Genomic DNA, 20,867 nt, shown 5'->3' on the forward strand with positions numbered 1-20,867 from the left:
GGCCATGACTGAGGGGACGGAGTCCGCGCAGCGAGCGAGCGGCTACCGCCGAGCGAGTCGCCGGGGCCAGCATTCGTTCCCGCCGGGCGGCCGAGCACTCATCGTGAATCGAACGAATCGGATCCGGGTCGAGTGCTAGCCGACCGCCAGTTCCGCATCCGAGGCGCGGTCGTCGCGAATTGCCCGGGCTTGCGAGTTTGGACGAGGAGAAGGCGTGAAGAGGCGAGGTTTTAGTTATAGGAAGAAAAAGTTGTGTTTGTGAATTTGCCTGGATCTGCTAAAACAAGAAGAAGAAGAAGAAGAAGACGAAAAAAGAGGCTAAGCAGTGGGTGTCTGTGGTATACGTCTTGCTCTCGCTCTCTATAGCTGTGCGGTACGGTGCGGTGCTGTGCTGTTTCCCCTCCTCCCGATGGAATTTCCCAATGGTCAAACGCCAGCGCCGTGCTGCTCTCTCTCTCTTTTTTACCAAGAATTTTCTGGCTTTTTGTTTTTTTTCAATTCCTTTCCAAAAGCACCTCACGACCTCTCCTCGACGACCTCCTCCGTCACCGTCACCTCGGCCGTCACCTCAATCTCAAAGTTGAACTTGCTCTGCTCGCTCGCGCGGTCGTCCTCGTTGACCCAGCCGACGGCGGCGCCCTCGCCGCCGCAGCACGTCACGTACAGGCGGTTCTTGTCGGCGATGTTGGCGAACTCGACGCTGGTCGGGCTGCTGAGGCCGCGGGTGAGGATGGACGAGGCGCCCTTGCCCGTCTGCGGGTCGACGTCGACGCGCCACACGACGCCGGCCATGTAATTGGCGGTGAAGATGGCGCCGCCGTCGTCGGTCAGGGCCAGGCCGTCGCAGTGGGGCAGATCGCTGGCGACAATCTCGACCGGCCCGGTCGTCGCGCTGCCGTCGGCGTCGATGGGCACGCGGCACAGCAGGCCCGCGCTGGTGTTGGTGTACCACAGGTGGCCGTGCGACACGCGCACGCGGTTGATGCCGAAGTAGTCCTCCTCGGAAGCGGCGGCCATGGTGGCTTCGTCGGCCACCAGCACCGAGCTCTTGCCCGTCGCGATGTCGAGCCGCCAGATGCAGTTCTTGTGCGAGTCGGCGATGGCCAGCGTCGTCGGGCTGACGGCCGTCACGCCGATGCAGAAGCCCGACTCGGGCACGCGGGCCAGCTCGGCGATCTGGACGGTGTCGGCCTCGTCCAGCTTGACGCGCCAGATGACGGCGCTGTCGAACTGCACCTGCTGCAGCTCGACGGTGGCGGCAATCACGGCGTACTCATCGTCGCCGCCTTTGATGGGGCACAGGTTGACCAGGCCGTTTGCGTCGGGGAAGGTGTGGAGCAGCTGTGGGCGGGCGCTGGGATCGGCCGGGTCGAAGGTGTACAGCTCTGGGGCGTCGAGGCGGGTGGCGAGGATGTGGCCATTGGGGCGCACGGCGAAGCCCTCGAACCACGAGTTCGCAGGCAGCTGCGTGACGGGGAACACGGAGACGTCGTCAGCGGCCATGGTTGCGTGTGGTGTTGCGATGGGAGCAGGATTGTTTGTCTGTCGGCGCCTGCATGAGCAGCGGGCGCCGCGGGATAGGGGCTGGCCGCGGCAGCCAATAGGGCCGACTCGTGTCAGGCTGCTGGGCGATGACTAGCTAGTGCGAGCGGCGCAGCAGGGCGGCACACGTGCGGGCAGGCGTTCGGCACGGTCCGCCGGTGGTGGTTGATTGGTATTGGCGCCCGAATCATGGCCTTTCTGCCCTTGATGCTCGACCCGGGCTGGCGGCCTCGCTTGCGCACGCCACGCGCTCGGGGTCGAGTCAGGGTTGCTGGGCCTGCGCTGCCGATCCGGTACGAACGGACACACTTCCGCCCCCCATCCTCCACGCCCCAAGCGCGGCGAGATAAGCGCGGTACTCCCTCGGGGCCCTCGCTAACCGCGCGCCCTGGCCGGAAAAGACGGTGACCCAGCTGTCCACGCCGCACCCAATTCTTCAACCCACGCGGATGCAGCCGCCAAATTCCCCGTAGCGTGCCCATGCCCCACCCAGGCGCGAGGCCCAAGCCCGCCCCGCCAGGGCCAATGGCCATCCCCCACGTCTTATCACAACGGCAGGGTGGCCTCATAATGGACGGAGCGGCCAGCGGCGGGAGCTTTCTTGCATGAGGATAAGAGCCCAGCGGCCGTCGCCAACCGTTGCACAAGCGCGCCGTTGAGAGGAGGAGAAAACACCACCCCAGCTCTGAGATACCCGTTTGCCGCAATGGCCAACACTTCCGCCTCCTCGACCGGTGCTGCTCCGTCCTCGAGCAATTCGAGCTCCTTTGAGGTGCTCAGCAACCCCTCTGTCCCCTCCAAGTCTGTAAGTATCATCTTTTCCAACCAACTCTTTCAATTTAACAACCAATTACTAACACCACCCCAGCACGCCCAAGACGATGTAGCCATCATCGGCATGTCCTGCCGCACGGCGGGCGACAACACGTCGCCGGAGAAGCTATGGCAGTTCCTGCTGGACAAAAAGGACGCGTCGGGCGAGGTGCCCAAGAAGCGGTGGGAGCCGTGGTACCGGCGCGACGTGCGCAACCCCAAGGAGATCGACAAGGCCATCAACCGGGGCTACTTCATCCAGAACCTCGAGGACTTCGACGCCTCCTTCTTCGGCATCTCGCCCAAGGAGGCCGAGCAGATGGACCCGCACCAGCGGCTGGGGCTGGAGCTGTCGTGGGAGGCGCTCGAGAACGCGGGCGTCGACCCCAAGACGCTGGCCGGCTCCGACACGGCCGTGTACATGGGCGTGGACTCGGACGACTACTCGCGGCTGCTGCTCGAGGACATCCCCAACATCGAGGCGTGGATGGGCATCGGCTCGACCGCGCACGGCATCCCCAACCGCATCTCGTACCACTTCGACCTGATGGGGCCCAGCTCCGCCGTCGACGCCGCGTGCGCCTCGTCGCTGGTCGCCGTGCACCTGGGCCGCCAGGCCATCGCCAACGGCGAGTCCAACGTCGCCATCGTCGGCGGCGTCAACGTGCTGTGCTCGCCCGCGCTGTTCGTCATGCTGGGCAAGGCGGGCGCGCTGTCGCCCGACGGCGTGTGCCTGTCCTTCGACGACGACGCCCACGGCTACGCGCGCGGCGAGGGCGGCGCCGTGCTGGTGCTCAAGCGCCTGTCCGACGCCCTCGCCGACAACGACAACGTGCTCGCGGTGCTCAAGGGCAGCGCGCTCGCGCAGGACGGCAAGACCAACGGCATCATGGCGCCCAACGCGCGCGCGCAGGAGCTGGTCGCGCGCCAGGCGCTCGAGCGGTCCGGCGTCGACCCGCTGACCGTCAACTACATCGAGGCGCACGCGACGTCGACGTCGCTGGGCGACCCGACCGAAGTGTCGGCCATCTCGGCCGTCTACGGCAAGGGGCGCCCCGCCGACCAGCCCGCCCACATCGGCTCCATCAAGCCCAACGTCGGCCACCTCGAGGCCGCCGCCGGCGCCATCAGCCTGGTCAAGGCCGTGCTGGCCGTCAACAAGGGCGAGCTCGCCCCCCAGACCCGGCTGCAGAAGCTCAACACGCGCGTCGACTGGGCCAAGTCCGGGCTGAAGGTGGTGCGCGAGCGCACCGAGTGGCGGGAGCCGCAGGGCGTGCCGCGCCGCGCCGCCGTGTGCTCGTACGGCTACGGCGGCTCCGTCTCGCACGTTGTTATTGAGGAGTCCCCTGCATCCACGAACGGGCTGGCGGCATTGAAGGAGGAGGAAAAGCAGGGCGGACCCGTCACGCTGGTCATCTCGGCACCGCAGGAGAAGCGGTTGGTCAACCAAGCCACCGTGTTGGCCGACTGGCTGTCCGACGGCCTGGGCAAGGACGAAGACCTCAAGGCCGTGGCCGCAACGCTGGCACTCCGCCGCGCCCCGCACCACTACCGCGCCACCTTCGTCGTGTCCGGCCACGACGAGGCCGTCGAGGCGCTGCGGGCCTTCGCCAAGGGAGGGTCTGCTGAGTTCATGGCCGACGGCCGCGTCTTCGACAACGCCACCAGGACGGACGCGGTGTGGGTCTTCTCGGGCCACGGCGCGCAGTGGGCCGACATGGGCAAGGAACTCCTCCAAAACCCCGTCTTCCTGCAGACCATCGCGCCGCTGGACGAGATCGTGCAGCGCGAGGTCGGCTACTCGGCCGTCGAGGTGCTGCGGACGGGGGACTTCGAGCACTCGGACCACATCCAGGTGCTGACGTACGTCGTCCAGGTCGGGCTCAGCCAAGTGCTGCGGTCCAAGGGCGTCGAGCCGCAGGCCGTCATCGGCCACTCGGTGGGCGAGATCGCGGCGTCGGTCGCGGCCGGCTGCCTCACGCCCGAGGAGGGCGCGCTGGTGGTGACGAGGCGGGCCAGGCTGTACGCCCAGGTCAAGGGCCTGGGCGGCATGGCGCTGGTCAACCTGCCCTTCTCCGAGGTCGCCAAGGAGCTGAGCGGCCGCCGCGACATCGTGCCGGCCATCGATTCATCCCCCTCGTCCTGCGTGGTCAGCGGCGAGGTGGGCCCGCTCGCCGAGTACGTCGAGAGCCTGAAGGCGCGGTCGATCAAGACCTTCCAGGTCAAGACGGACGTGGCGTTCCACTGCCCGATGCTGGAGAAGCTGGCGGACCCGCTGGCCGAGGCGCTGTCCAAGGCGCTCAACCCGCGGCCGGCCGTGGTGCCACTGTACTCGACGTCCAACGCGTACCCGCGCGCCGACAGCCTGCGCAACATCGACTACTGGGTCAACAACATGATCAGCCCCGTGTGGCTGACGTCGGCCGTCAACGCCGCGGTCGAGGACGGCTTCCGCGTCTTCCTCGAGGTGTCGACGCACCCCATCGTCACGCACTCGATCAACGAGACGCTGGCCGAGCGCGACCTCACCGACGCCGCCACCATCGGCACGATGCGCCGCAACGCGCCGGCGGAGAAGAGCATCCAGCACGCGGTGGCGCAGCTGTGGGGCAAGGGCTCGCAGGTCGACTTCAAGGCGCAGTTCGGGCGGGCGTGGAGCACGACGGTGCCGGGCACGCCGTGGAGCCAGAAGCCGTACTGGCGCGAGGTCGAGACGGGGCCGACGGGCGGCGGCCTGCAGCACGACGTCGACAAGCACACGCTGCTGGGCCAGCGCACCCCCGTCGCCGGCACCGACACGGTGCTGTACACGACGACGCTCGACGACAAGACGAAGCCCTTCCCCGGCACCCACCCGCTCGACGGCACCGAGATCATCCCCGCCGCCGTCTACGTCAACACCTTCCACCACGCCACCGGCGCCACCGAGCTGTCCGACATCAAGCTGCGCGTGCCCGTGTCCATGAGCGGCGACAAGCGCGAGGTGCAGATTGTCGTGCAGGGCGACGAGGTCAAGGTCGCGTCGCGCCTGGAGCAGAAGAACAACAGCGCCAGTGCCGACGACGCGCTTGAACACGCGTGGATCCCCCATAGCTCCGCCCGCTGGGGCATGCTCCCCAAGAGCGCCGCGGCCGCGCCCGTCTTCGACGTCGAGGGCATCAAGAAGCGCATCGGCACGCTGCTGCCCAACAGCTTCTCGTGGGACTACCTGCAGAAGATCGGCGTGTCGGGCATCGCCTTCCCGTGGCAGGTCGTCGAGCACTACGGCAACGAGAAGGAGATGATGGTGCGCGTGGACATGGACCCGGAGACGGACGCGCCGACGTGGGATGCCCGCTCGTGGGCGCCCATGCTCGACGCCGCCACGTCCGTCGGCTCGACCATCTTCTTCAACGACCCGCGCATGCGCATCGTGTCGCAGATCGACCGGGTGCTGCTGGTGTCGCCGGCGCCGCCGCCCAAGCTCGGCTACCTCTTCGTCGAGGAGGCGGCCGACGACCAGAGCCCGGCGGCGCACGTCAGCGTGCTGGACGAGCGCGGCGAGCTGCTGGCCAAGTTCCAGAGCATGCGCTTCTCCGACGTCGAGGGCGCGTCGGGCATCGGCGGCGGCGTCGAGAGCCTGGCCCACCAGATCGCGTGGATCCCGCCCAAGTTCGCCGAGAAGCCGCTGCCGCTGAGCCACGTCGTGCTCGTGTCCGACGACGCCGCCCTGCTCGAGCAGTACGCCGGCCAGCTCAAGGCCCAGCAGGTGCCGCAGGTGCTGCTGGCGCGCTCGGCCGACGAGCTGATCGCCAGCCAGGAGGCGCTCGAGGCGCTCAAGAAGAAGGGCTCCGCCGTTGTCTACGTGCCGGGGCAAGTCGAGTCGATTGCGGAGGTGCCCGACGCGACGCACCGGTACGTGTGGGAGACGGTCTGCCTGATCAAGCAGCTCGTGACGTCGGGCGCCGCGGCCAAGCTGTTCGTCATCACCGACCGCGTGCACAAGGGCGAGACGGCGACGGCGCTCGCCCACGGCGCGCTGTACGGGCTGGGCCGCATCGCGGCGCAGGAGCACCCGGACGTCTGGGGCGCGCTGATCGACGCCGAGGGCCCGCAGTTCCCCACGCTGGCCGTCAAGTACGTGCAGGACCAGGACGTCGTGCGCATCGAGGACGGCATGCCGCGCGTGGGCCGCATGCGCCCGCTGGCCCGCGACCAGCGCCACCCGCCCGACTCGCAGAAGACGCTGCTCCCCAAGCCCGAGGGCACGTACGTCGTCACCGGCGGCTTCGGCGACCTCGGCCTCGAGGTGCTGGACTTCCTCGTCGAAAAGGGCGCGCGCCGCATCGTCGTCATCTCTCGCCGCGCCCTGCCGCCGCGCAGCAAGTGGAACACGGTCCCGGACAACATCAAGCCCATCGTGGCCAAGATCCGGGCGCTGGAGAAGCTGGGCGCGAGCATCCACGCGGTGCCGCTCGACATCGGCGCGGCCGACGCGCCCGCCCAGCTGCACGCCGCGCTGGACCGGCTCTCGCTGCCGCCGGTGCTGGGCGTGATCCACGCCGCGGGCGTGCTCGAGGACAACCTGATCCTGGACACGACGGCGCCGTCGTTCGCGCGGGTGCTGGCGCCCAAGGTGGCGGGCGGGCTCGCGCTGCACCACGCCTTCCCGCCCGCGACGCTCGACTTCTTCGTGCTCTTCTCGTCCATCGGCCAGCTCGTCGGCACCGCGGGCCAGGCCCCGTACGGCGCCGCCAACGCCTTCCTCGACGCCCTCGCCACCCACCGCCGCGCCCACGGCGACAACGCCGTCGCCTTCCAGTGGACCGCCTGGCGCGGCCTCGGCATGGCCACCGCCACCGACTTCCTCACCGTCGAGCTCAACTCCAAGGGCATCACCGACATCTCCCGCGACGAGGGCTTCCGCGCCTGGGAGCACGTCGCAAAGTTCGACGTCGCCCACAGCGTCGTCACGCGCGCGCGCCCGCTCGAGCCCGGCGAGCCCGCGCCGATCCCGCTGGTCGAGGAGATTGCGCCGCGGCGAGTGTCCAACATCGGCGGCGGTGCCTCAGCCGCTGCTGCTGCGGAGGAATCCAAGAAAGACGCCGAGTCGCGGCCCAAGGACGGCCCCGAGCTGAAGGCGTGGCTGAGCGTCAGGATCCGCGAGTGCATCGGCGCGGTGCTGATGATGAACGACATCGACGACATCGATCCGAGGGCGGCCGTTGCGGATCTGGGCGTCGACAGCGTCATGACGGTCGCGCTGCGCACCAAGCTGCAGCAGGCCATGGCCATCAAGGTCCCGCCCACGCTGACGTGGAACCACCCCACCGTCGTCCATCTCGTCGAGTGGTTCTACACCAAGCTGACGGCGGAGAACTGAGAAGGATGGGATGTTTTTTTTTTCGCTTCTGGTTTCGTGCGCGCTTTGATGTCCGTACATGGTTTTTTTTTATTTCGTGTTGTTGAATCAGGCGTTTCTTGGGCTGTTGGTGTTGCTTGAGCGTTGCGTACTGCGTCTCCTGACATAATTTGATGTTTAATGATCCATGAGTTCTTTAGATATAGACAATACCATTGAATAGATCGGTTGTTTGTCCAGTATACCTCTTAGCACATGGTGGTCGTGTTCCAGCGGCGGATTCATCGATTCTGGGTGAGGTGTGTCGTTGGGATCCGTCAGTTTTGGCGGGGAAACGCCGAGGGAGCACACCCGGCGTGGCTTATGACTAAGCTATCCAATGCGTCGGGTCACCATTATCCTGCGTCACTTGAATCGAAGGCAAATTCCAAGTCCTATGCTTAACACTACAGCTCCTTCGCGCAGCCGATAGCTAGCGTGGATCTGTGTTTTACTCATGTCATGGGTAGTTAAAGCCATAGTCCGGACGTATATGTAGAATTTTTAATTCGATATTTTCGTCCGGACGATGGCTTTAACTACCTACGTATTGTTTTCTTTTAAACCATGCATCTTTCACGCAGCAAAAGATTCCTAAAGTAATATCCGAGCCCCACAGCATCTGCAAATGCTTAACTCCGGCCGCGCACAGCAAAGATGTATGATTGGGACAGCCCCGCGCCAGTGGAAAATCAAGCCAAACGCAGGCAAACTTCCAGTGGATTGCAGGTAAATAAGCTAGCAATCAGCATCCAGGTCTATAAAAGACCAGTAGATAGCATGAATACAATCCCTATGCGATCATTTTAACTGCGCCTAATGCCCGACCATCAGGCCGAAGCGGAGATGCGGCAGGGAACTCGGCATATAAAGCGCTATAGTGGCAGGCTGATATGAAGCGACGCTATATATCACGATATGTTGGAAAATAAGGTGTTGGGTGAGGTGGTGTTGTATTGGCATAAGAAGCGGAGGGAAGACGGCGTATACCCTGCTCCTCGCTGACTCAGCTATTCTGTTTATATACTGACACGATGTTGTGGTCTTCGATACACTTCATCCCCTAAGGCATTGGGATCATTTGCGCGTAAAGCGCAGTGGAACTTGTATGGCAAGGCCTTGGTCCAGTTGCAAGCCGAGCGCCAATCTGCCGACATCCGCGCCATCATCGGATTCCCTCCACCACTACCACCACCATCACCAGCGCTCCGACCCCCCACACCACCCGTCTCCACCCCCACCACCCCCGGCCGACGATCCAACCGCTCAACATACTTGCCAACGACGGCCTACGGGCGGGACTCGGCGCCCTAATCGTGCAGGGCGACGATGCGGCGCAGCGCAGCTCCCGCAGCTCCGACAGCACGAGGGAGATGCACTGGAAGGCCGACTGCGCCTCGAGGAACCACTTGAAGCCCTGCACGCCCGGGTCCGCCGTGATGGCGTTGAGGTTAAAAAAAAAGATCCGACTTCACATGTTCGCGGCGGGTTTTCGCAGCCAGCGAGCGAGCCAATCAGAAGGTTCGGCGTTGCGGCTCCGGCTAAGCGAGGGCAGCTAAGCGAGCGCACCAAGCCCAGCGTTCCGAGCGTCCCAAGCAATTCCGACAGCACCCCACACAACCCCTGCGACGCTACCGAGCACCAGCCCCGCATCGGCTTAGCGCACGCTCATCAACCCACCATTCCTCCAACGATCCGTCCGAGAGTAGTTAGTGCTGGACGTGCAGTAAGTTCTAGACCCGGCTTCGCCGATCGTCGCAGGACCAATGACTGACGCAAGTGACAGCCATGGCGTCGGCACGGCTCGACGCGCTCTCGCAGTGGTCGGAAGGCCGCTCGCATCCGTTCGACACCGTTCTTGCTTTCGGCGACAGCCCCGCCACCAAGGGCTCGCTGGGAAAGCTGAACCGCAAGGTCAAGGATGACAACAAGTTTTCCCTTATCAATCGGGGTAAGAGTGCCTTCGCCAGTCGCTCGAAGACCAAGGCCTCCTCTGCTCAAGATGTCTCCACCTCGGATAAGAGTGTCCAGAGCTAGGGTGCCTCCGACCAGTCTCCGGCCGTCGCCGGTCCGTCAAACACCAAGTCGGATGACCTCACCTCCAAGCCCGCTGGTGACACGCTCGAGGACGATGACGATGCTGAAGCCCTCGCCGAAGAACTGCTCCGTGACAAGGATAATGGCTTTGCCGTCGACGTCGACTTCATGTCGTTCCCGGAGTTCGACTCGAGTATCACAATCAAGATCCGCCAATTTTGGCCGCACCCGACCAAGCCGGGCAAGCAGCAGTCCAGAGTCGCCAAGATCATCATCTACCGCGACAGCGTCTCAGGTCCGGTGACGTTCTCCGGTTTCGCCAACAAGGCCGGCGAGTGGGCTGACCGTTTTGAAATCCCCATCAAGGATATGTTCAAATTGCACGCCGCGGTCAAGTCGTGGAAGGAACGCCTGTGGGAGATTACCATCCCGTACCAGCCCGAGGGTATGTCGATGCAGAACGTCTACTCGGCCAACGACGACGGCAGCGAAGATCAGATCTGGAACCGTCTTCGCCGTTCGCTCACCGAGGCCGGTGAGCTGAAGCTGTTGGTGATCGCACAGGGCGTCAGCCACACTGTCGACGCGATCAATTCAGAGTTCGAGGAACTCCGCGAATTCGACCCTACAGATGCCTGGTTCCCAGATGCGCGCCGCAAGTTCATCCAGCGCGGCATGATCGTTGAGAAGGAGAACCGCCCCCAAGTCAAGGTGGGCGAACATAACACCTTCCCGAACTTCGAACGGTATCTTCTCGTCGCCGGCTACGCCTGTATCGGCGAGCAAGAGTGCGTCGACAAGAAGGCTCGGCCCTTCCTAGCGCCGCTGAGGGTTTTGGAGCTTCCCGGAAGCAACGGCAATGCCTACTTTGGCTTTGTCACCAACCTCCCTGAAGGTCGTCGTCTGAACTCTGGCGACACCATGCGCGTCCACCCCAAGGACGAGTCTGGCGAGATCGAAGACAACGTTGGTTGGACTGCGCACGTCATAGATCCGCTGCCATTCGCATCCTTGCTGGACACCTCTATCATTCTGTACCGGTCGCACCCGGGGAACATCTGGGATGATCTGGACATGGGCGAGGTCACGAAGGTGGAGAGCCTCGAGACCTTCCAAGATGCGCTGAGTGCCGTGACGAATGCGCCGGCGGCTATTGGCACTTTCATCGTCAACACCTCGGACAAGGTGTTCAAGAGACAGATCGCGGCACTGCGCGAGCTTACCGACAACGAGGACGGAAAGCTCAATTCCGAACGCGAGGTGCTTCTGGCTAACCACCCTTCCCTCCTGCCGAGTGGTGACATCTACGCGAGTGTCGCCAATAATCCCAACCTCCAGGAGATCTGCGAAATCATCGCAGAGACCCTCAATGGAGAGCAGGCTGAGGCGGTCGCTTCGCTGAGGAGCCTCCCCGGAAGTGTCGGCATCGTGGAAGGCCCTCCGGGCACCGGCAAGAGCCACGTAATCACCAAGGCGGTGCTCCCTCTGATGTTCATCGCGCCCGACAACAAGGCTCCCCGCCAGCCGGTTCTGATTCTGTCTGCATCGAACAAGTCGGTCACGCAGCTCGCCACCCGTCTGCAAGACGAGGCTGATGTCTTCCACCAAGAGAACACTGAACCCGAATCGGCACACTTGGTCGTGCCGCCGATGGTGATCCGCGTGCACGCGCTTTCGACGGAGGATGCCATCACCCTTCTCGATGCCGAGTCTGACCGCCCGAACGAGCGACCCTCCAGGTTCGAGGGTGATCCCCCGGATCTCTCGGAGATGATGGCGGCCAAGGTCCTCATGGACACCTTCCAGAAGGAGACGCAACGCCAGTACCGCGGCGTCATGGACAAGCGCGTCGAAGAGATTGAGCTGTCCCTGGGATTCCGCATGCTGCAGCTCAGCGGCTTCGTCACCAGTCCTTGGGCCGAGGAGGACAACGAAAAGCACGCCGAGTTTCGGCGGCTCTTCAACTCGTACGCCAATGGCGAAGTCTTCGACGCGGACAAGAAGCGCACGTTCACTGAGCATGTCACGGTGCTGCGCAACGAGGCTCTCCATAGAGCCCACGCCATCGTGACCACGCCAGCCATCGCGTCCGAGTACAAGCTCCGAGACCCCATCGAACCCCGCGTTATCTTCGTCGATGAGGCTGCTCGCTGCTCAGAGTTTGACCTCTGGGGCATCTTCTCCTGGTACCCCGGTGCGACCCGCGTCTTCGTCGGTGACACCCGTCAGCTCAGGCCATTCTCTCACCCGGAGAACGAGATGTACAAGCAGGCCGGCGTTTCCTTGATGCGTCGCTTGGGTCGTGCAGGATACAGGACCGTCCAGTTGACGGAGCAGCACCGCTTCCACAGCGACGTTTGTGACCTCATTTCTCCGCTGTTCTATGAGAACGCACTGACGACGGCACCCAGCGTCGCGGCTCGTCCAGAGAACGCGGCCTTTGCGGCCTGGGCCAAGAGCATGTTCGGGATCTCCACCAACGTGCTCTACGTCAACACCATGGAAAGCATTGCTGTCAGGAACTCCGCGGGATCTTCCTACAACATCGCGAACCTGCATGTTGGCATGGGCCTCGTCCAGTCTCTGCTGGACCACGGCTTCAACCCCCAGGACATTGGCATCATATGCGCGTACCAGGCGCAGTGGAACTTGTACGGCAAGGCCCTCGGCCAGTTGCAAGCCGAGCGCCAGTCTGCCGACATCCGCGCCATCCGCCGTGAGAAGATCGACGGCTTTCAGGGCGACGAAGTGTGCGTCGAGATTCTAGATCTCACGGCTACGTCCAACCCGGGCTTCCTTCGCGAGGACAGCCGCGTCAACACGGCTCTGACCCGCGCCCGCGCTGGTCTGGTTATCATCTCGAACCACCGAGGTCTATCTACGAAAGCCGGCTACCAAGGGACTCTTCTCCAGAGGGTCTTCAGCCTGCTCACGAGAGCCCGCAAGGTCACTTCAATCAACAATGACGCCATCACGAGCCGTTTCCCTTCTATGGATGATATCGTTACCCGCGCCGCCCCCGTCGCGTAGGAAGAAGAGGCTGCTCGGAAGATCTCGACATCTCTGACTTTAAGAACGAGAGCAGTCTGGCGGGCGAGAAGAACAAGTGGGAGGAGTTGACCGACCTCAAGACGGACGGCTGGTGATCCCATTAGGGGCGGTACAACACCGGTCGACGACCGAGAGTAAGGGCTCGTAGATAGTCTTATTACAGATATTATGGTAATCTTTAATTTACAAACGCAAATGATCCCCTCAATTCAGAGTGCACAGCCGGAAGAACAGTTCACCAGTGGAGATGAGATGGACGACGAACGGGCAGGGCGTAGGGAGGGAAGGCTGTTGTGGGGGTTTGAGGTGGTGAGTGGGGGGGTATCACAGCAAGTGACGGAAAGGTTGGGTACAGAGGGAGTTGAATCTAAGATCCGGACGTAGATGCGCGTGTTAAAGACTCATATCTACGTCTGGATCTTGGATTCCACTACCCATAAGTTGTAATGCTATTGGGTCGAACTATGGTGGTGGCGGCGGCAGCGGTGATGAGGGTGGAGGATATGGAGGCGGCGGCTGTGGCGGGGGTGGTTAAGATGTATGAAACAGACGGGATTGATCTTTTCAGGTTGGACTATCCCTTACTACATACAAATCTGCAGATCGACGCAGCCAAAATGGTAGCGGCTGCCGTAAGTAGCCAAGAAGTCTTCCTCAAACGGGTAGTCGTCATCCACGAAATCATCATCAGCGTCACGGATTCCTTGACTTCCTCCAGTAGATCTTCACGACCCCTCAAGAGAATCTCAGCCAAGGGCTCCTCAAACATCTTCCTCTTTTCCTCGTTCTGGCCTGTCCGTGCAGTGTTGTTTTCCAGACTGAACTGGTCTGGATGTCCGTCGTTGTGTGGTCATGAGCACCAAAAGTAGATGCTTTCGTATGTTTGACTTCGACAATGCTTCTCTGCAGTACCTCTTGCAACATCAAGGCATGGCAGACCAGTGAAGCATAAGCTATGGCCTCCAACTGGGCTTTGGTTTTGTAATCTTCATATGCGAAGGTAACATGGCTGATGCTGCTTGTTGTCCCATTGACCTGAGCTCCCTCGATTGTTGTATGTGCACAGCATCTGCAAATGCTTGACTCCAACGCACAGCAAAGACGTACGTATGTGATCCAAAGATACCGGTAAGGTCCAAGACACAACAGATTCAGTGACACCGTGTACAGCAGGAAAACCTGTTTATTACATTATCGAGTTTCAGCTCGATCAATACAGACGCAAATTTCCAGAAAACCGCCGGGTCAGACATCAGCGACTCGCTACGTGGAAGCCCTGCCTGCACCTACCCATCTCGATCCCCTCGGCGCCCCCCTGCATCAGCGCCGTTTTCTCATCCAACGACTTGACGCACGGCGAGAAGAAAATCTCGCCGCTCCACGCCCTGCGCACCGTGCCCAAGGCGACGCCCATCCACAGCAGCGTGACGACGACGGACAAGACGGTGCCGAGCACGGTGAAGAAGGGCGACGGCAGCTCCTTGCCGATCGTCACGGTCGACACGGTGAAGACGCCGAGGGGGAAGGTGAAGCCCCACCAGCCCATGTTGAACGGGAAGCGGGCGCAGCGCGAGATGGTGGCGAGGGCGAAGAACAGCCACACCAGTCCAAACCCCCACATGACGACGGCCAGCAGCCAGCCGGCGACGTAGAGCACGTCGCCCGCCGTCGACGCCAGCGACAGCGCCTTGTCGCCTGCTGCTTCGCCGCCGAGCGTGCCGGTGACGGGGAAGACGGCGCGGGCGACCTTGCCGAGCTGCATGATGGCGAAGCCGCCCTGGCCGAGCGGGCCGAGCGGCAGGAAGACGGACACGATGACCTCGCGGGCGGGCAGCTTGTGGATGGTGAGGCGGTGGAAGTAGATGACGAGCACGACGAGGGCGAGCGGCACGCCCGTGCCCCACAGCACGTAAGACGCGACGACGGTGGTGGCGGCGTGGTGCGCGTCGGGGAGCGCCTCGGCGACGATGCCCCCCGTGGCGGCCGCGACGATGGGCGACACGATGGGGAGCAGCCACGCGGCCGTCATGGTGCGCAGCTCGGTGCCGCCGTGCAGGCTCATGATAGCGAACGGCAGGTACATGCAGGTTGCGAGCGAGAGCGCGGCGTCGATCCACCAGAGGCCCCATGCCTGCGCGTGTCAGTGCTGGGGCGCGGGAGGTGAAGGGAGTGGGCTCACCAAGCGGGCGGCTCCGTCGCCCCAGGCGGGGACGCAGACGAAGACGGTCATGTTGATGATGGTGGCGAGGCCCATGGGGAATGTGCCGAGGAAGAGGCTCTGGGCCGGGTGGTTGATCATGGCGATCCAGATGCTGGGGTACAGGACGTAGCGCAGCGTCGATATGGCAAGGAAGACGACGAAGAGGAGAACGTTAACAGCGAAAAGCGCGACGGAGATCCAGTACAGCCAGGCGCCGTTGTAGGGCAGGTTGTGCAACAAGATGGAGACAATGCCAGTGCCCATGTTCACGGAAAACCAGCTGCGGGAATGAGGGTGAGCAGGTTGCTTCTTAAGGTGGAGGGAGGACACTTACGACGGCGTGAAGTTGCGGACGATTTTTCGCCAGCCACGCTGATATTTGGCGTTGGGGCATGGCCGGTGGGTTTCCGCATCGTTGCAGCCTGGCTCAACCGAGGGGTCCATGGTGTGGAAGTCGGAATTGGTGCGTGGACTTGGCTTGCACACAGGAAGAAATTTATAGCGGTTGTCTCAGGCTCGCATGATCCTCGGGCGATGCCGTCGGGTGGCGTCAGATGGTGGTGATGGGTAAGCGCGTGGGTTCGGGACGCTCTTGCTGTCTTTGAGTCACTGGTCCGCGCCTTACCCTTTTCGGAAGCCTACTCAAGGAAATCCCCACCTGGTGTCGGCCTGTGTCCTTGGTGACAACAGAGCTCTTTTCCAACAAGTAGTGCTTCACCCACGTTATTGACGACGCAGTGCAGCACTTTGAATGTAAGGAAACAGGTATTTTGAAGCAGTTGCACCCTACCCATTCGTGATCCACATCAACATACTTGAACATGGTAGTTGCTAAGATGCTAAGCTAGTGGTTAAGGATTAGTACATGTGTTGCATATGCACAGAAGTGGTCACTTGCTGTGGCAAGGTAGGATATTGCTCTGGATAGGGTTTAACTGCATTTCTATAGCTTAACACAAAAGAGGTTGCCAAACGTACGTACAGTGCTAAGCAGTCACTTAAGGAAAACTCGCAACTCATCGTAAGGCTTTATTTCAAATGCCTCGGACCAATTATCCATAGCTTCTCCATCCATATAACCGTAAGCAAAGCAGTCGCCAACGAGTTCATGAAACCTTCCATATTTGCGTCGAAGCAGAAATGGTGTCTTGGCGCCCAGAAACACGTAGATTCTGTCATCTTCTGCCATTTTCAAAGGACCGAGTCCAAATGAGCCACCTTCGGCGAGGAAAAACGTTCTCCCAATCGTGGCAGAGCGGATGCTGTAGTCGATATCCAATAAGCTTTTCGATCGGCTTTGCCAAGCCTCCCCGGCCTGCTCCATAAGTGCAACTCTGATGCCGGAAAGAGATGAGTACTCCGGATGTTCCTTCTCAGAATGTATTTGTAGATGGTCCAAGAGCCAAGAAGAAACTTCGGGAAGATCATCTAGATGCATGCGGCGGCAGTGGCGTTCCGAGCCGTCGCTTACGTATACCACGTCTGCACACATTGTCCTAATGAATGACTCCCACATCCTGGAATTGGAACGATCGGGTGTGTGTCTGGCTGCCATATTAGCCCACGCCTGTATGTTGGCAATGAGGTTCCCGTCGGTGATGTTGGCCGAACTGCCACGGTCGACCCGTCCCACCTCCATGCCGGGGAGACGAATGAGACTAGTAACCCCATTGAGCCAATGTAGACAACCTTCTCTTCCGCTGACTGCAAGGTACGATCTGGCAGCTTTCATGTACCTCCTATCGTCTTTCAGATCAATATCTTCTGTCACTTCGCCAGAGAGAAATCTTGTCCAATCCGCGCTTCCGAGTATTTCCGTGTATTGGCTTGCATGCTGCAGCCTGCCTATTGAGAGGCAGTCTTCTCCAGATCTTGTTGCCGCTTTATTTCTGAGTCGGTTTAGGACACGTAAACCCATCTCGTAATTACCCTCCCAATCTCTCTGAACGTACACCGAGCTTTGGAGGGAAGCCTGATACAGATGTGCTGTTTCTGCACGGCGTCGGTCGATCTCATGGGGCTCTGCAGCCCAGTCGGGCACCCAAGATGGAAGATCCTGGCGGGCTTTCCTCCCAATGTCACCGTTCAGCACGTCCAAGCACCCAGTCGAATCCACGATCCCGAGGACGGTTTTTTCGTACGCCTCTGGCACATCCAATGAATAATTCGGAACCACAGGTAGCGGTGCTTGTGCCAACCCGAGCAGGGCGTAAACTCGATCTTTGTCATCGGTGGCCTTACGATGGGTGAACTTCCTGAGCAGTGAGAGGAGAGGCGTCCCCGTCCGGCCGCCCCGCTCCCAGCTGATCCGCATGGTTTCAATCTTGAGTACGGTCTGAGAGAAGCCGTCCAGTATGTTGGCGCGTTCCCAGGAAAACAAGCTCCCCTGGTTGACACAAGCTCTTGCCGCTCTGACAAATGTTTTCCAGTTTGCCACGCAGCATCCGTAGAGAACGACGATTTCTTTTGGTACCACGGCCTCTTGTACCGTCCACATCCTGTTCCACCATCGAGCGCGCATCATTTGCCGAAATGCCTCGAATAGGCGTCTCTGGTATTTGGATTCACCAGCGGCTCTGGAGCCCGAGTCGAAAGGTGGGATGTTTTCCAGCGTCTCAGCATTGGCCATCGACTGTATCAAGCAAAAGACGTTGATAGCATCCTCAAATCGGGGTTGCTTCGAGGTCTTGAATGAGGAGCATCGAACCGTAAACTCATTCGCCATACGTTCGCTGCCTGGCTCCAGGAAGGAGATTGATGTCGAAGAGGACTCCTCGCTTTCGGCTTCCATTGAGAGGCTTGGATCTTGGACCTCTCCGAGGAAGACAACAGTTTTTTCGGCACTCGAGAATATTTGCCGCATCAGCTGGACTTGTACGGTCCTTTCCTGTTCGTCGTCCTGGTTGATGCATATTGCATCGATCCATACCACCGTTGTTCCGATAGTTTGGCGCAGTCGTTTCAGAGCACTGTATGCGCTGATAGTGACGGGATATCTCTGATCATTGACGAAGATGGTTCTGCTCCTCTTGGCGGAGCCCCATGCGTACGACAAGGCGATGAAGACTGGTTCGTGGGGGAGCGAAGCGTGGACAAGGCTGCATCGAATCTCACCGTCCGGTTCTGCCTTTGCGATCTCGAGAAGGCGGATCTCCTGCCTGTGAAGCGTGGAATACATGTTCCTTGTCGGTGAGAACGTTGGTTTCTTCTCGTCTGGAGATGGAGTGACGGGATAGTTATCAAGTCCTTCGTGCAAGGCTGTGGCTCACAGCCCCACAGTAAGCAGGGCAGTACTGCTGCCTATGCTAGCCATATGTTGGTGTAACATAGGGTGCAAGCTTCCATTGGCTATGCATAATGTACCTCGTTTATCCTCCAGCGAAGCGGAGGCTTGCCTGGCGACGCGTATCATTCCCGTATATGACGTGTAGCTGTTGAAGCCATAGTAGACTTTGGACGTAAGGGTTCCATTTAAGTGTGGCTTAAAGAAGCATAACATGCTTCGTAAGAACGAGCGACTGTGTTTAGCCTGCAAATGCTAAGGACTCCATGCTTTTGAAGAAAATATTGGTTGCGGTCTCGGTGGTCTACCTCAAGATCGGCCAAGTGGATCACGATGTGGTGGAATCAGAAGATTATAAGAAACTCCCTCATCGTTACTTGAGACTATATATAGTGATGAGCGCTGCTACTCGAAGTTGATAGCTGCCGCCAGACGTAGCCGGACCACCAGACTGTGAGACCGAAAGCGGAGGAGCGGCCGCATGCACATGCCGCATCGGGAGAGCCTTGGTGGATTCACATGCCCGCCCCGCACTTCCCTTATCTTTTGCCGTCCTGTCGCAGAAACACCAAACATGGCCACGTGCATCCGCGTCAGACACCTGTACAAGATCTTGTGCAGACTGCAGAGAAGTCTGCCTCAACTTGAGATCTTGAGAGCCGGGTGCGAAGCTCTGTATTTCCAGCGTCCCCCGCTTTTTTGTATTCTTCTCAACCCCGTCCTGCTGCATATGCAGCTGCTTCGAAATACCGTTGCCGGTGTGCTCAAGTTACGCAAACCCCCTCACGACCTGCACCAGCCACGGACGAGGACAGTCGGTGACGCGGGCCCGTTCGAGACGGCTGGAAAAACTGCTGGTCTCGACTGTCGTTGCCGAAAACCGTTGCGGCGACCGCGCTAAACTGTCGAGTTCAACAGCACTGGCATTGCGCCCGAGAGATCAAGACCGTGTCAAAAGACTTGCGATTGGGATTGATGATGCTGATGCTGATGATGATGACTGGGGGGCGAAGGAAAGAATTGAACAACAAGAAAAGGGTGCGATGCCGCTGCTACGAAACGAGATCCAACCAGATTTTCATCCTTCTTCGATGATGAACTTTTTCGGCCACCAGCCAACACAATACAACCTCCTCCGAATTAACCCCTTCCGACGGTCGTGTCTTCGTCAATGTCGTTGCGGGCATACTGGTACACAGTTCGGGATGATGGCGAGCGACGAGGGTAAAAGAGAGAGAAAAAAAGAAGGTAAAAAGTCAAATTAGTTGCGGTGGTGGGAATGGCAACGGCCAGAGTTTCGTTTTCGTTCTCGTTTCGTTTCCCTTTCCGCGCATTCACATGGGAAACAAGTGTTCCCCACACAACAGTCGACGCCCGCTTTTCTCCCCTCGTGTCCCCTCCCTTCCCCGCCGCCCCTTTTTGTGACGATCATGATGGAAAAAAAAAAGAGGCAATTTGTGCTTGTGTTTTTCTCACGGAACAAACAAAAGAACGCAGCCAGCCCGCCCGATCAAGCGGTCGTCGCGCCGCCGCCGCTCCTCGCCGGGCTGGCCGCCCTCGACACGCCGGTGCTGGAGAAGCCCCACGGGTCGCTCCGCTCGACCTTCTTGTCGCGCAGCCACTCGTGGTACCAGCTGGCCTTGTGCTGGTCGGGGTTGCTGTCGTACGGGATGCCGTGCCAGGAGCGCTGCTGGCCGCCGCTAGTAGCGGTGCTGCTGCTTCCCGCGCTCCTCGCCATGATATCCTCGTGGTGGTGGTCTCCCATGGATAGCGACGATGCGGCGAGGAAATCGTCGTCGTCGTCGTCGGCGGCGGCAGCGGCGATGGAAGAGGAGGAGAGGTCCGCCGCCGAGTTGGCGAGGTCTATTGCACGCTCAGCCTCATCTTCTGATTCCTCCCACTCGATGACGACGTATTCGTCGTCGTCTTCGGATTCGGAGTACGTATCTGAAGCCGCGTAGTAGGCTGCTGCGTTGGGTTGCTGCTGCTTCTCGGGCGGCGGCGTCGGCGGCGATTTGGTGAGCTGCGGCGGTTGTGTTGAACGGGGTTTAGTTGTCTGCATGGTGGATGCGAAAAAGGACGAATGAGGGGGGATTCGTTGTTGGGGGCAGGACAGAGCAGCAAGCAGCAGAAGCAGGAGGAAGTGACTTGCAGCAGCTGCACGTCTGGGGGATTTGCAGCTGGGGGGGAGTGAGTGGTGCGAAGCTTGCGATAGCAGGCGCGCGAATAGGCTGCGGGTCAGCTCCACGGTTTTATAGCTCAGCGCTTTGGTGTGGTGATAAGCCCGCCCGCCCCGCACGCCCTGCATCGATATCGCGGTGGTCTCGCCTCGCCGCTCGAGCCGATGCGGAGAAGCCATGCTCAGGCTCGCACCCTGCATCACAGGACAGCGGGGCTAACGAGCTTTCGTTTGTTGGGGATGCTTGCAGTGAATCCCAATATCTCAACAGAGATGGGCGGCCAATCCCAACGCCGGTGAAGGCTGGCTGCATCCGCTTATCAATTAGACTTCGCCATGCGCGTCATCGTACTCGTCGCCCAGCTGCAGCAGCACCGGCCGG

The 20,867-nt window shown here is 60.6% G+C and overlaps 5 protein-coding genes across 5 annotated transcripts; 2 read left to right on the plus strand and 3 right to left on the minus strand.

Moving 5' to 3' along the window:
- Nucleotides 1-516: 516 nt before the first annotated feature.
- Nucleotides 517-1,503, minus strand: SLS55_005046 (uncharacterized protein; the record flags this gene model as incomplete). The annotated part of the gene is made up of 1 exon (XM_066776497.1): nt 517-1,503. One exon carries the CDS (start codon nt 1,501-1,503, stop codon nt 517-519), a length of 987 nt encoding a protein of 328 aa, XP_066632339.1.
- A 745-nt stretch (nt 1,504-2,248) lies between these two features.
- Nucleotides 2,249-7,717, plus strand: SLS55_005047 (Type I Iterative PKS; the record flags this gene model as incomplete). The annotated part of the gene is made up of 2 exons (XM_066776498.1): nt 2,249-2,347; nt 2,411-7,717. 2 exons carry the CDS (start codon nt 2,249-2,251, stop codon nt 7,715-7,717), a joined length of 5,406 nt encoding a protein of 1,801 aa, XP_066632340.1.
- A 1,806-nt stretch (nt 7,718-9,523) lies between these two features.
- Nucleotides 9,524-12,802, plus strand: SLS55_005048 (uncharacterized protein; the record flags this gene model as incomplete). Its single annotated transcript, XM_066776499.1, is given in 2 exon segments — nt 9,524-9,760; nt 9,773-12,802. 2 exon segments carry the CDS (start codon nt 9,524-9,526, stop codon nt 12,800-12,802), a joined length of 3,267 nt encoding a protein of 1,088 aa, XP_066632341.1.
- A 1,273-nt stretch (nt 12,803-14,075) lies between these two features.
- SSU1_2 (Plasma membrane sulfite pump involved in sulfite metabolism) lies at nt 14,076-15,467 on the minus strand (the record flags this gene model as incomplete). Its single annotated transcript, XM_066776500.1, has 3 exons — nt 14,076-14,954; nt 15,003-15,303; nt 15,358-15,467. 3 exons carry the CDS (start codon nt 15,465-15,467, stop codon nt 14,076-14,078), a joined length of 1,290 nt encoding a protein of 429 aa, XP_066632342.1.
- A 4,349-nt stretch (nt 15,468-19,816) lies between these two features.
- Nucleotides 19,817-20,614, minus strand: SLS55_005050 (uncharacterized protein; the record flags this gene model as incomplete). Its single annotated transcript, XM_066776501.1, has 2 exons — nt 19,817-20,329; nt 20,606-20,614. 2 exons carry the CDS (start codon nt 20,612-20,614, stop codon nt 19,817-19,819), a joined length of 522 nt encoding a protein of 173 aa, XP_066632343.1.
- Nucleotides 20,615-20,867: the final 253 nt, after the last annotated feature.

Source organism: Diplodia seriata, assembly GCF_021436955.1.
Source record: "Diplodia seriata strain FDS-637 chromosome Unknown scaffold_5, whole genome shotgun sequence".
Taxonomy (NCBI): domain Eukaryota; kingdom Fungi; phylum Ascomycota; class Dothideomycetes; order Botryosphaeriales; family Botryosphaeriaceae; genus Diplodia; species Diplodia seriata.